Here is a 14,491-nt window from a genome sequence, read left to right as displayed (position 1 = left end):
ATGTCGTAACGATGACTTTTGTCTGTTGTCAAGACGTAAGGGTCAAGCCTACATCCCCTTCCCGTCTAATTTGGTGATTTCTTAATTTTTTTTTCTGAAATTTAACACCGAGGCCAGTTGCCCCTTTAATAGTAGAGAAATCTGGTATTGCTGGCCTAAATCCACAAAGTTGGCACTTTCCTGCATGTCGTACTAGAATGTGGATTATTTATATTCCCATTAGATGAGGTTTTTAGGGGATACATCCTGTAGATAGGGAGATAGAGTAGGAAGTGCAATAATATATATAGAATCCTAATCATATTGAATCACCTGCAAGACTGAATATTTTTCCTGCTATAATTGATTTTACTTACTTGGCTTCACAACTACTTCGCTTGTCAAAAAGCTGTCCCGGGTATTTTTGGTGCAGAGGCGGCAGACTCTGTACTTCCCCCGGTTGCCTCTCTTTTTCTGCAGCTAATGCACGTTCTCGCTGTAGTCTGAAAAGAAAAAGATAAATAAAACAAGTCCTGAAAAAAAAAAACTGCTTAAAAATACCAACAACAAGTACTTTTATAACCAAATAAAATAATGTTTTCTGTAATTATTATAAGAAGAAATTATAGTTTTAGTTTTGATAGGCAAAATAAACTTTACATCTAGAACTGCACTGCTTTAACAAGGATTTCACCTGCACTTTGGTTGTGGAAGAACATACTGTCATACATACTCTCTGAATAAAAAGATAACATAAGAGTGAAAGCAAGCAGTGAAAAATGAAGGAAATTCTCATACTGAACTTTTTACTCCACTGTATGCTTAGGGCACAGAAGCATTTAGAGTAGAGGTGAACAACTTGCTTAATCTGCGGGCCAATATGAGAGATGGCTATTGTTTGTGGGGGCCATGAACTGATGTACTTGTTTAGCGTGAACTGATTTTCTTTTATTGTGTGCGAGTCAGTGGGACTCGATGCGTATATCTCCGGACGGGACGCTTCCATGCGCGCAGATGTACACCTTTCATAGGTCCCCTTCAGCAGCTCCATTAAAACCATGAGATAGGCGGTTGTGCACTTCTGATTTACAGGTTGACACAAAAAAACATGTAGTTCCCCCATCAGTAGGAAAAGTTCCTCTCATTTTTCAAAGGAAGAATAGTTTGGGTATTTCCATCTGCAGTGTCATTCAAATGCTTCAAACTCAATGATTAGAAACCTCACCCCTAATCACTTGCAGTGGTTTCTAAACAGTGTACAATGAACAGTTGTATCATGATGACATGTTCTCCTCCTAACCAGATCATGACCCGCCGCTCTGTCTCAATGAATAGATTTTAGCAGGTGGTTGAAGAAGATCTGGGCTATGCTGGAAACTGTGCATGTAGGTGTTATGAACCTGACGCGAAGTCTGTTTCGATGTAATGCTTGTTATGCATAGTGCTGCCATCCATTTTTTCTAACTATGAGTGAAGTATAATGATTGAATAATTGCTTGGCGAGACTTCTCAAAGGTGAACCACAGACACAGAAAGCCAATTTCAGCCAGTCATCACTGTTTCAACGTGGGGTTCAAATACAGGGGGTCTATTACGCTCATGTCGTTATGCCCGCGTTTCAAACGTGTTTGGGGTTTGCGGTGCATTGTGGGATAGATTTACGTCACCATCGCTAAAGGTTGATTTTTTTCACATCGTTACTAGCGATTTTCGTTATCGACATCGCTACGTAAAACGTTAACTAACGAGAACCGGAGACCACTCGTTATGCTCGCGTTACGGAAATAAACATGGCCGCTCGCGCGTACATTTTTCGATGGTGAGAGCAACGGAGACAAATTAGTTAGAATTGGAAATTATTCATTCATTATTAATTTATCAAGTTGTTCATTATAATGAATAATAATTCTCTGAATTACATTACTTAATTTAGTAACATGATTCAGAGGCAGCATTATCGTTTAAAATGTTATCTGTACACATACTGATTGGAAAAAAATTATTCATAGTGGTAAATCGTTATAAATTATTATACTCGGTACAAAGATAAATCACTCTACACAACGTTATTATTTTTTTTAATCTTGTATGGAAATGTCTTTATTCTAATCTTAAACTCATCTCAATATAAGAATATCATTTAACTGGTAAATCTCTCAATCGCGATGTTTTCAAGACATTTTGAAATTTGCTCAATATATTTTTTTACATCTCGTTCAAAATCGACGTCAATATATATTTAAACGTCTCCAGATTTTCCCCTTCTTAATTCGTTTAATAACATTGATATTTTGTAATATCAATTAAGTATTGCTACTTTCTGTGCAGTACACGGAAGTGTAATGCAGTAAACACCATTACACACACACACTATACTCTGCGCACTATAAGTACACTATAAAAAAATCAAAGTAAATTTTATTAATCAACAAATAAATTTTTTCTAATCCTTGAGTGCATTTTCTGATCGGAGTATAAAAAAAGAAATAGCAACAACAGTGTAAATTTGGTAGCACTTCATTTTCATGTGTGAAACAAGAAAACCAATTTTCTAATTAATGATGTAAATAAAAGGTTACTTGTTCTTGATTTTGACTTAATATCAAGACGGTAGATAAATGTGTTAAAAACATAGTAATATATGATGATGATATTTTTGATAGTCGTTTTGGAAATTCATAACATCATTGAACTTCAATAGAAAATCATTTTTTAAACGTAATAATTTAGAAAATTTCCCCGCGCCAGTATCATGTGCGTGCATAGCCTACCTTTTTCTCAAATATTTGATGAAAATAAAAATAATCCGGATGAATTAAAAAAAAATGCAGCTTAGAAAATTAGGGACAACCAACTCACAATAACGCGTACAAATAAATAAAATAATAATAACGCACGTGCTGCAGCACTCGTTGATAGTGATGATGATTATTAGCAGCGGAGAAAATTATCCGATTGGTCCATCTCTTTCGGAGCTAACGCAACTCTCGGACCAGGGAGTTTTTCGTAAAATAAATAACGACATACCGCGGGTTGCTGAGAAAAATCAAGTTTTTGACGATGGTCGCTGAGATTTGCGTTATGAGGCTCGTTGAGAATTTGCGTTAAGGGCGTGACGTCACTAACGACCTCGTTGTATAACGACGTGAGCGTAATAGACCCCCAGGTCCTCGCAATGCGAGTCTGTCACTACGCCCACTCATTCTCACTACATCCCTCACCAAATCTGCACAGATGACATGTCCCACAAATTCAATTTACTAGTTGAATAATACAATATGAAACATGTACTTATTTCCTATATTATACATAAATTGTTTGGGAATACAAATAATTTTTTTTTCACTAAAACAGCCTTACTGTACTGTAACTATAAGCAGGCCTATATGAAAGTTCAAAAGCTCAAAGTTACCAATTCATTACCTTCTTCAACAAAAAATACTCACCGATTTGCCTTGAAAATAATCCCATAAACTATCGAAGCATTAATAAGAAGAAAATAAAATTTGGTTTGATAAATACCACAGTCATGAGCAAACATACAAATTTAGACAATGAAGGATAAACGGGGAAAATCTCATCATGATACTCAAAAATGACAATGTTTTTCAGAATAGTTTTTTTTTTAAAATAATAAAATAGCCTCTACATATTTACCAGGGAATTCAAACTCAGTAAAAGGCTGGTTAATCATATGCACAGTAGAACACAGCTAAATCACAACAACTAATTGAAACCGGGATAACTCAAGATTTGGATCACAGGGTTCATTTTTCAAACTTCATTTTTTTTTAAATATTTAATGACAGTGGGTATCACTACGCGATGGAGAAGAGTTATAAACTTCCTAATTCTATTTTATCAGGGCTGTCTCAAGCTCAAAACCTAGAAAAATATTTGGGATTTCTTTCAAACTCTGATAAAAACATATGCCTTCCAAAGATCAAACACTGAATCAGATTGCGAATAACAAAAAATACTTAAATAAGGGGAAAAACCTCTGAATAAAAATCTTCAATGATTTCCAGGACCATTTGGCTCACCCACATTGCTGCATTTGTAAAAAAAAATATTGTGTCTATATAGCTGGGTAACTGCACTATATTGCCTAAAGTCCTTTTTGGAGTTTACACATTTTCTTGAATTTCTAGAAAAATACTGAGCGAATCATCCTGAAATTTTGGTCACATGAACCCTATGCTTCTACTCACAATTTCCAGTGAAAATAAATTTAGCCACGAGTGAATTTAGGAGACAGACAAAAAATTAAATAAGAAAAATAAAAGGTTTTCAGTAAACCCTGCATGATAAAAAACTGTAAATGATTTGCAACTTTCACAAAATATTCTAACTTTCAATACAACTTTATCACTTTAAACTTTAATACAAATTCAAATTTTTTTGAAATTCACAGAACAATGGGCAGCATTACACACAAGACATCCCATGTAGGAATTAAGAATGTGACAATTTATTATTTAATGAGATCTGGACATTTTTAGTATATGATTTTTAATCATGCATGTGCAGAAAATATCCATTTTTTTCCCTTTCAATTTAGTTGCCAGATATATAGTGCCTCCTCAGCATGGCCCAACCCACATGGGTAAAAGGCTAATATGCCAGAAGGGACGGAGCCCAGGCCTTGTCTGGTCTGACAAATATATATAGTGTAACTTATACGAAAATTCCAGTTGAATGTTGTGAAAATTCAGAAAGATATATGTGATATCATGTGTGAGCTGCTATTTAAGTTACTAGCTGAGAGCCCCAAAGCAGAATACAAACTCTGTGACGTATGTCACAGAACAATTAGCGCTACTGCAGAACAATCTGGAAGTATTTTAAGAAAAAGTGCAAGAAAACACTATTGTGTGGATTCTTACCACAGAACATCTCCAATTAGTCTAGGGTTTGTTGTAGAACAATGCAAAACATTCTGCTTTGGGGGCTGAGAGCACCTTGATGATAAGGTATTTTTCACAAATTTGTGTTTCGAATATTTTGTTATTTGCTTATTTCAGAAATAAGCCCACAGCTTTTTAGCAAATGAGTGAAGACGTGTCTGATGCTATATAAGAGAAATGCTTGAACACATCACATGATGATATCAAAATGAAAAGAAACTGAACAAAATAATTAAATATTGTAAAAAATAATTGATATTTTGATTTGTGGAAAGTTCCTTATCATCCAGGTACTCTCCGCAAATAACTTAAATGACAGCTCATGAAATATATTACATAAATCTTTCTGAATTTTCATGACATTCAACTGGAATTTTCATATAAGTTGCACCATATATCTACAACACCAAACATCAACTCTGGCTATATTGCAATTTACTGCCATTAATGAGATAGGATGGAAATGAAGGCAGTGTCTATCAGTGGTCGCCTCAAGCTGGTTAGGGAAGATATCTTGTCTATATCCTCCCTAAGGTTTGAACATGAGACCATGACAGCAACACGGTGCTAGATGAGCATCTCACCACCACGCCACTCAGACGTGGTCACTATATGCCTGGCAACCAAATTATGAAAAAATGAAGAAATTTCCTGCGCATGTCTGATTAAAAATCATTTACTAGAAATGCTCATATCTCATTAAATAATAAATTATCATATTCTTAATTCCCACATGGGATGTCTTGTGTGTAGTGCCAATTGCTCTGTGAATTTTGTAAAAATCAGCGGAAAACTCCACATGTTATAAGCAAAAAAAAAACACATGAATGAAAATTGGCATTCCTATAAAAACCATTTATATGTTCTTGAATATATACAAATACGCAAATACAAATACAACAGGCAAAATGCCCAACGAGGTGGCTGATAAAAAGATGCCCATAAAAATATGGATGTCATATGTTTCAAAAATACAGCAACCCAATTAAAAATGCAATTAACACAAATTACAAACAATATATACACATGATAAAATATTATACAATGCCCATAAAGAATACTTATGGTTGTCTTATTCTAAGAATGGATAGCTTCTCGATTCAACCCAAAATGTTTATCGTATTTCTTTTTAAACGTGTCAATTGTGTTACAATTTACTACCTCCGGGGGTAAGCTATCCATTTATTAACAACCCTATTAGAGAAAAATTCCCTGCGACACCATAGCCTTGCATTATCCCTCACCAATCGATACTGGTGTCCCCTTGTAAAAGCAGTCGATTGGCGGTGTACTAAAAGTTCATGGTCCATCCTATCCATCCCATTGAAAATTTTTAACACTTCGATCACATCTCCACGACACCTGCGTTCATCCAATATAAACATATTCAAAAAATGAAGTCTCTCTTCATAACTCAAGCCCTGTGTGCCAATAAGGACACACGTAGCTCTTCTCTGTACCCCTTCAACCAAGTCTATGTCCCTCTGTAGGTATGGTCTCCAAAACCTTACAGCATACTCCAGTCCAAAACAAACTAAACCTCAAAAAAGCGGAAGAATGACTTTAGGAGAACGCGAAGAGACCTTTTTGAACATCCGACCCCCACAAGCATTCTATTCGCTTTTTTGACCACCGCTGAACAATGTTCAGAAAACCTGAGTCGCTCGTCAATGAGAATTCCCAAATCGGTGACCCTAGTTGCATCCGGGATAGTGACACCATTCAACTCGTAAGAGAACCGTGGGTTGTTCGAACCAAAATGAGCGACCATGCACTTATCAATGCTAAACGTCATGCTCCATTCATTTGCCCATGCTGCAATCCTGTTTAAGTTGGTCTGGAGAAACTCCCTATCGCTTTCATTCCCGATTACCCCCCATTAGCTTCACATCATCTGCGAATTTGCTAGTAATCCCATCGATACCCTGATCGAGTTTATCGAAAAAAAGTATGGGGCCAAGGACACTTCCCTGAGGAACTCCACTTGTGACGTCTGTCCAACCAGCGAATTCCCCGTTCACCATAACTCGTTGCGACCTATCTCTTAACCCTGATTCTATCCAATTCAGCAAGTTGCCCCCAATTCCAATCTTGTGTAAACTCTTCAAGAGTTTGCCATGTTGGACCTGATTGAATGCCTTCTGGAAATCAAGGTAAACAACACCTACATTTTTGCTCTTACCCAAAGCCTTAGTCACGTGATCATAGAAGCAAAGGAGGTTAGTTACACATGACTTCCCCTTCCTGAACCCATGCTGATTATCTGACAATACATTATTCCCGTCTATCCACTTCACAAACTGAAATTTAACTCTATTCTCATGAAAATTCGCACAAGTATTATACAAAAAGTTAGTACAATATTTTGTGAAAGTTAAAAATCATTTGCAGTTTTTACCATACAGGGTTGATCAAAAAAACCTTTTCTTGTTACTTAGTTTTTGTCAGTCCCCTAAATACACTGGACTAAATTTTCACTGGAAATGGGTGAGTACCAATATAAGGTGTCTATATAACAAAAGTTTCAGTTCAGTATAACAATTCACCCAGTATTTTTCAAGAAATTCGAGACATGTCTAAACTCCAAAAAGGACAGACTTATGGAAATATAGTGTAACTTTATTCCTCACACAGCACTGAATGAGCTAGTAAGCAACAAACATGAACATGAAAATCTTATCGCAAGGGCCCAGCTGGTATACAAGCTAAGAAGCTATAGTCCAGCTGAGATTTTTCTTTATGATGTATTTTCCAAATGACCACAATGACTATTTTCAGTAGAGATGGATGTAGAACCAATATGATTTTTTTTTTTCTCGGCTTAAGATAATGCAGCTGTAAATAGATGATAATACACTCAGAACACACATTCCTGCAAGTCCCAATTTGTTAGAAATTCCACCAGAGGATTGTTTAAGCGATGCATCTATGATAAAATAGTAGTCGTGTGAATAGATACAACATGGTTTCTACGGAATCACAGCACTAAAGCTGAAAATCTACTTATATTAATTGGTGAGATAGGCTTTTATTTCTTACTGTCATTTAAATTTATGACTCTTTTAAAACAGGTTTAGATTAGTAAAGTTGTAACATAAAATATACATGAAAAATGTACTCAAATCGGAGGGGGAAATCTATAGGATTGGTCGATTTTATTGCCAGCAGAATTTTTAGATTACAAATCCATAAAATTTCAGGTCAGAATTTAGATCGAAAAGAGGAAAAAAAAAAGACTGTTTTCAAAAGAAATGAAAGACAAACATACTTATTCTTTGACTGCCTCAGGAACTGCTGTATTTTTCTGGCTGCTTGGTGCTGCCTCCTCTGTGAGTATGTTCTTCTAAAATGATAACATTACAGCAATAAATCATAATCCAAATAGAAACAAAAACAATATACACAGAATGTACCACACCATTGGCAAATATGCAGGGTGATTATATTTGAAGTTCCCATACTCAGAGTGGTTTTTCTCACAAACTACTCATCCGAATACAGCCAAATCTTCAGGATATCTTAATGAGACCATGGGAGAGTGATTTATGCAATAAGAAAATATTTTAATTTTTGATTAACAGGTGAATAGGTGGCGGTTTTTTTTATAATTTTCCTTTTTTCCCACGGTCCATATAACATATATACTAAGTTTCGATGGAATACCACTACCAGAACAGGCGTTTCATAGGTCTGAGTTGTGCCAGTATACTGACGAGCGCTGCATAGATCTGAGCAGTTTGAGTATTCTGAAACTATTCAGACCTACGTAGTGCCTGTTCTGGTAGACGTATTTCATTAAAACTTTGCGTATATATGCTATATGGTCCATGGGAAAAATAAAAATTACATAAAAAAGCTCCACTCATTCACCTGGTAGTCAAAAATTGAACTATTTTTTTTTTATTACACAAATCTCTCTCCCATGGTCTCATTAAGATATCCTGAAAATTTGGGTGTATTCGAATGAGTAATTTTTGAGGAAAACTATTCAGACTGTTGGAACTTTAATTATAATCATCCTGTATATTTTATTAAAGTTATTACTAGTATTTTTTTACACAGACACTGTCAAAACCCCTATGTAGCCGATTTAGACATACAATTGCTGATGAGTAACACAAAAATTTAATATATGCAGTGAAAATCCTATATAAAGATACCCTCCATAACAATAATCACTTATATTATATGATTCTCTGATCCTGATATACTTTTCATAGTATATTCTACGCATACGATAACTTTTTTCACAATGAACTTCTCCGGTTCCTTGAGTATCATTGCACAGGCATTTCACTGTACTACAGAAAAAATAAATAAAAAATTCAGGGAACAAGTAGCTAAAATATCACATACAACACTTCTTGCTCTCCTGATTTGCTACACAACTTGATTTTTTTCCCTTGATTAGCAGACCACATTTTCTAATTGCTTGTGACTGAACAAGAATAAATACAGTAATTAACTTTGTTTTTGTGTTGAGAAGATCAATATTTGTGAATTTGTCATTTACTATTGGGTCATTGGGTGACTGGAATATTAAATATGACAAATAACTGTTCGCACTGATAATATTAAAAACTGTAAATACGTTTTAGAATATAAGCCATGTATCTACACGTTTGACAAAAAATAAAATTTGAGTTTAAATAAAATTTAAAAAATAATGAGATATTTTGTGCATCTTTATTAACATATGCACTTCCATCTTCATGTTTTAGCTCCCAAAAGTAATTACCATGATATTTTTAATACGTTTCTCCTTATATACACTCATGCTCAAAAAGTTAAGCAACAAACTGATAACTCTCAATTGTAATTGTATGATGATGTGGACCATAGTTTCCCAACCTTCTTTGTCCCATAGCCCCCAACGCAATCTAACCCATAGAATCCTACATTACACCCGCAGCTTCTAGCGCCACCCCACCCAGAACATTCCATCACCCCCCCCCCAGGAGGCATCAATGCCCATGTTGGGAATCACTGAACTGGACAGAAATTGCAATTGTCACCTGCATCGACCCTCATGTCTCCACTAGAGGTGCAGAGAGATGGTAGCACACTATCGAGATGACATGCTTGCCCTATTTCTTTCTGTCATGGGACCCGATAATGCAAAAGTTTGCCCAGTTGCCATTGTTGAGCATTACGTTCAGTCTGAAACACTGACTCGTATGGAATGGCCATCCATTTCTTCTGATTTTGAACTCAATAGAGCAGGCATTAGACATCCTTTGATGATGTTTAACAGCTTTCCATGATTCTCACAGAAGCTTCAGTGAGCTGCGAACATGTCTTTTATGGTCTTGAATGGACCCTGTTACCTCAAACTGCCATTAATAATCCTAATCACTGACACGGAACAATGTTGTCAAGTCTGTATATCCAGCAGAGGCGGTCACATTCCCTAATCACAAACGTTCTCCACTGAACTTATTGTGGCTCCATATACGATTGTTCTTTTCTATGACTTTTGTTTGAGTTTTGATTTCCTATTTTCTTTACAATTCGATCTAAGGGTGTCTTTTGCTTCACCCTATAACCTGTGTAAATACTGACGAAAAAGAATAAAAACACTTGTGTTTGCGAGCATTTTTGCTTTTGTTGTTTAACTTTTGAGCATAAATGTAAATGCTTGAAGTCAAGAGAATTCTTTCCCCAAGGTGCTCTTTTAAGGTAAGCGCCCAAGCCTTCTTTGAATTTTTCAAAGAATGTGGAATACTGTAATTGCAGTGAAGAATGTGGTATGTAAAGAGCTTTCCAACAAAATTCGAAGACCGTTGAAAAAAGTGTGGGATACCTCTGTTTGCATGCTTAACGGCTTCCTAGGTAATCACTGGAGCAAAATTCATTTTGAGTTTGTGAAAAAACAAAAACCTTTGGTGAAGGTGGTCTTTTGAGCAAGCATCCAAGCTTCCTTTGAACTTTTCAAGATGAGCAGGTGTATGCGATGTTTCATTTGAAATTGGAAAACATTGGAAATTTCATTTTTTGTATAGATTTTTTGTTTTTCCACAAGCTCAAGATGATTTCTGGTCCAGCGATTACCTAGGAAGCCATTAAGCATGTATACAGAGATATCTCAAATAATTTTTGAACTGGAACATCTGTGTAAGGAAAAACACATAAAAAATATCATGGCAATTAGGAGCTAAAACATGAAGATGAAGTGTATATAGGAATAAAAATGGGAAAAATCCCATTATTTTTTAAATTTGAAATTTTATTTTAACTCAAATTTTATTTTCTGTTAAACGTCTAAATCCATGACTTATATTCTACAACCTATTTACAGTTTTTAAAATTATCAGTGCAAAAAGTTCTTTTCTTGTCATTTTTAGTGTTTCAATAAGCCAATGGTAAATGACCGATTCACAAATATTGATCACAAATATTATTAATGTGAGCTTTTAGTCAGTTTTCACCATAAAATTCAGTTATTTTAACCAAAACATAGTTATTTTGCCAATACCCGATTCTATAGTTATTCTCTTGACTGATTTTTCATTTCCAATCTTTTAATTGCTGCTACTTCTTTTCCCAAGACTACTACTTATACTGAACTATACAAGCAGCTCATACACTCTGCGAAATTTCTTACGAATAAATAAATGCTGGAATGTGTGTTGTAAGTGTATGTGAGGCCCTAACATATTTATTATATGTTGCTAGAGTTGTGATTGTTTTGTGTTCTTGTTGGGGCTGCCACCTCACTTCCATATTTTGAAGTAAAGATGGTAAATGCCTGAAGTTTCATATTTTATAGTCTGCAAAACTCTTATTTACCACTGGAATGTGCCATGCTGCAACAGTGAAAGGGATATGTGATTAGTCTATCTTGATTTTGCCATGTGCTTCGATTGACAGAGGCTCTGTGAATCGAGATTCTATTGTATACTATAGATGTGTAACTTTGCTACCAGAACTCACTTGAGTGTAGATGATGTTGGTGTGCCCTCCCTGCTCGAATTTAGCCTGCGTTCCGATTCGGCCAGTGTCCAGTATAGACTCTGCAGGCTTGCAGCTGAAGGTCCTGTAGAGTTTGGCGAGCTCCCAAGCACAGGAGAAATACAGTCAGCATCACTCTCCTTCCACTTCTTGAAGCGCTTGTGCTCACAGTAATTGCGGAACTGATTCTGTATGAGCTGGGCAGCTTTTGTCATTTGCTTGTAGTACATATACTAGACAAACGTGGGGAAAAAAATCTCATATACACTCAGTCATAACTCGAGATCAATAGCCAAACCACAATAGCCAAAATAGTGGTGGATAAAAAAAATTAGACTGTTAACAATTTGACCAATATAATGAACTAAAACATCTAAAAAATACAGTTGGACCCATAATAATTTTATTACATACCATAAAATAAGGTATTAATGTGGCACTTCAATTCTGTAGCTTTTCAGTGCATCCTGAGGGCCAGGATGTACAACTAGAAGCTGCACCGGATGCTTACAGAGTAGCGCTTATGTTGAGGGATGATGGAATGTGAGGTATTGTTGCAGAAGGTTTTTGTTGTATAAGGTTTTACATCTGCCGAATTTTTGAATTTAAACTACCTATTGTTAAAAGCATGTGAAAAACTTATGCAAACCCTCCTCTATGATCAAACCCACATAATCTTGGAGGACAAGTAAATATATAATTTCTAGTCCTCTCATACTCTTTAACATGAATAATGCCAAAGGATGTATTTCTATGGTTTTGCAATCTATGCATGGAAATTCAAATAAAGTGTACTTTGGGGCGGGGTATTAATGTGCCACTGATTTTTAAACATAATTGTTTTTGTTTGTTCCTCAAATACAATCAAGTCTGAAATAATGGCTGGAGATGAGTTATTGCCAATGACTGACAACACACTCGCTACATCACAAGAAGGAAGAGATGTCACTCAACTAGCAATTAGCACTGCAACTCCCACAAAAGGAGATTTTGTCCTGGTGGAATACCAGGGCAAACTTTAATCAGGTGAAATGATGGCAGATTTTGATGACTGAGGCGGCTTGTGTCTCAGCCATGAACAGAAAGCATAAGATTTGGGTTTAGCCCAACCTAAAGACAAACTTTTGGTATAAAATGACCCAAATAAAGAACACAATGGCTCCCCAGTAAAATTTGGAAATGAGGGGAAAATCATGGTGCTTTTGGAGAAACAAATTTATAGTGCATCCTATATATATATATATATATATATATTATGGTAACCACCAAAGTTTCTTTTAGAGTTTAAAGGGTTTAATAAAGTGTTAAAAGAAAATGTCTGTTGTTTCTTTTCCCATTTATTTTCAATAACTTGATTGACTAAAATTTATTTTTCCCCACAAGCAAAACAAGCTCTATTTGATAGTAGAGGTAAAAAGGTACCAAGGGGCGCTGAGAGCATGTATTGGTTCAAAAAAGTAGGTGGCACATTAATACCCAACCTTGGATGGGAAAAATGTGAGAGAGAGAGAAAGATTACTCCCCCTCCCCTCCCTCGTGTGATAAAAATTTTCTTTAACCATGAGTTGAAAGCTAAGGTGTGTGCAACATTGAGTAAAAATTTCGGCCTCATATGTTTTAGAGGCTATAGAAAAAAAACCTCAAAAAGTGGGCCATTTTTACAATATAACATGACCTTGAAAGCTTTTAAATTAGAAATATTATGAATTATTTCAAGAATTGAAGCTATACGACAAATTTAAAAACAATGTGAAGTATCAGGGAAAAAAAAATTCAGTTTTTTTCATAGTTTATTAGGAAAACAAAAGATCGATCCACACTGAAAAATCCACAATAATAGAGAGGGCACTGCTGCGGCATTCAAATATTGGTTTCTCTGTACAACTGATGACACTTGCTCTTAATGTAGCTTTGCCTATAATGAATATTTTCATTGCTTTCTTTGTTACAAGTGGGTCTGACAGTACCATCAACTGGCTAAATATGGATAAAAAACTCAGCTATTTGATCAAACTAAATATTTAGAATTCTATAAATAACTAGCTATAATGTACATGGGGGGGGGGGGTTACCAGTACTGTTAGCATTAAAGAAGCGAAAAACCATTATAAAGGTATATACATGTCTGAAACACCTTTTTTGGAATCCATGGTATCCAAAGCAAATATTCTAAAATTCATTGTTGAGACAGAGAAACCATTGTTGCCCAGACAGTTTTTTCACCAGTTTCAGGCATTTGCCCTGATCTGACAAAGTTTTAAAGTAGCCTATTGTTCAATCCGTGTTTTGTTTCATATATATATGTGCAAAATTTGGCACTGATCGGTTTAAAGTTGTAGATTTTTTATACAGAATATACAGGCAGGCAGACATGCAGAAAATCTATTTTATCTATACAGATTAACAAAACATGTAATTTTTCTTTTGTTTTGGTATGTTATAATAAATTAACCTTAAAGATGCAAAAGCTTTTTATACCTGTTTGTACCTTCTGTAATACGTTTGAATCAACGTAGCAGCTGCCTTTTCTTTCTCTTGCTCTTCCAGCTTCTTCCGACCTTTGTACGATCTGTAAGCCTTTTGTATGATCTTGGCAGCTTCATACAGTTCTCTTTGTTCCTTATCTATAGTGGGAGAAGAAAAAAATTAGATGA

The 14,491-nt window shown here is 35.4% G+C and overlaps 1 protein-coding gene across 3 annotated transcripts in view; it reads right to left on the bottom strand.

The window, feature by feature from the left end:
• Camta (Calmodulin-binding transcription activator) overlaps positions 1-14,491 on the bottom strand; it is a 168,740-nt gene that overhangs the window by 8,160 nt on the left and 146,089 nt on the right. For 2 of the 3 annotated variants that reach the window (XM_089237725.1, XM_089237726.1), the window contains 4 exons: positions 14,316-14,461; positions 11,820-12,070; positions 8,155-8,229; positions 357-482 (listed from right to left, as the gene is read on the bottom strand). In XM_089237725.1, coding sequence (XP_089093851.1) covers positions 357-482; positions 8,155-8,229; positions 11,820-12,070; positions 14,316-14,461 — 598 coding nt within the window. Of the gene's footprint in view, positions 1-356; positions 483-3,425; positions 3,454-8,154; positions 8,230-11,819; positions 12,071-14,315; positions 14,462-14,491 lie in introns of all 3 variants that reach the window. The other variant, XM_089237727.1, reaches the window with a different exon arrangement.

This window comes from Pholcus phalangioides, unplaced genomic scaffold (assembly GCF_987345545.1).
Source record: "Pholcus phalangioides strain wild (caught in Gottingen) unplaced genomic scaffold, Ppha-v1.0 ptg000010l_1, whole genome shotgun sequence".
NCBI classification, from domain to species: domain Eukaryota; kingdom Metazoa; phylum Arthropoda; class Arachnida; order Araneae; family Pholcidae; genus Pholcus; species Pholcus phalangioides.
Note: the sequence above shows the minus strand (reverse complement) of the source record. Positions and strands in the feature narration are given on the sequence as shown.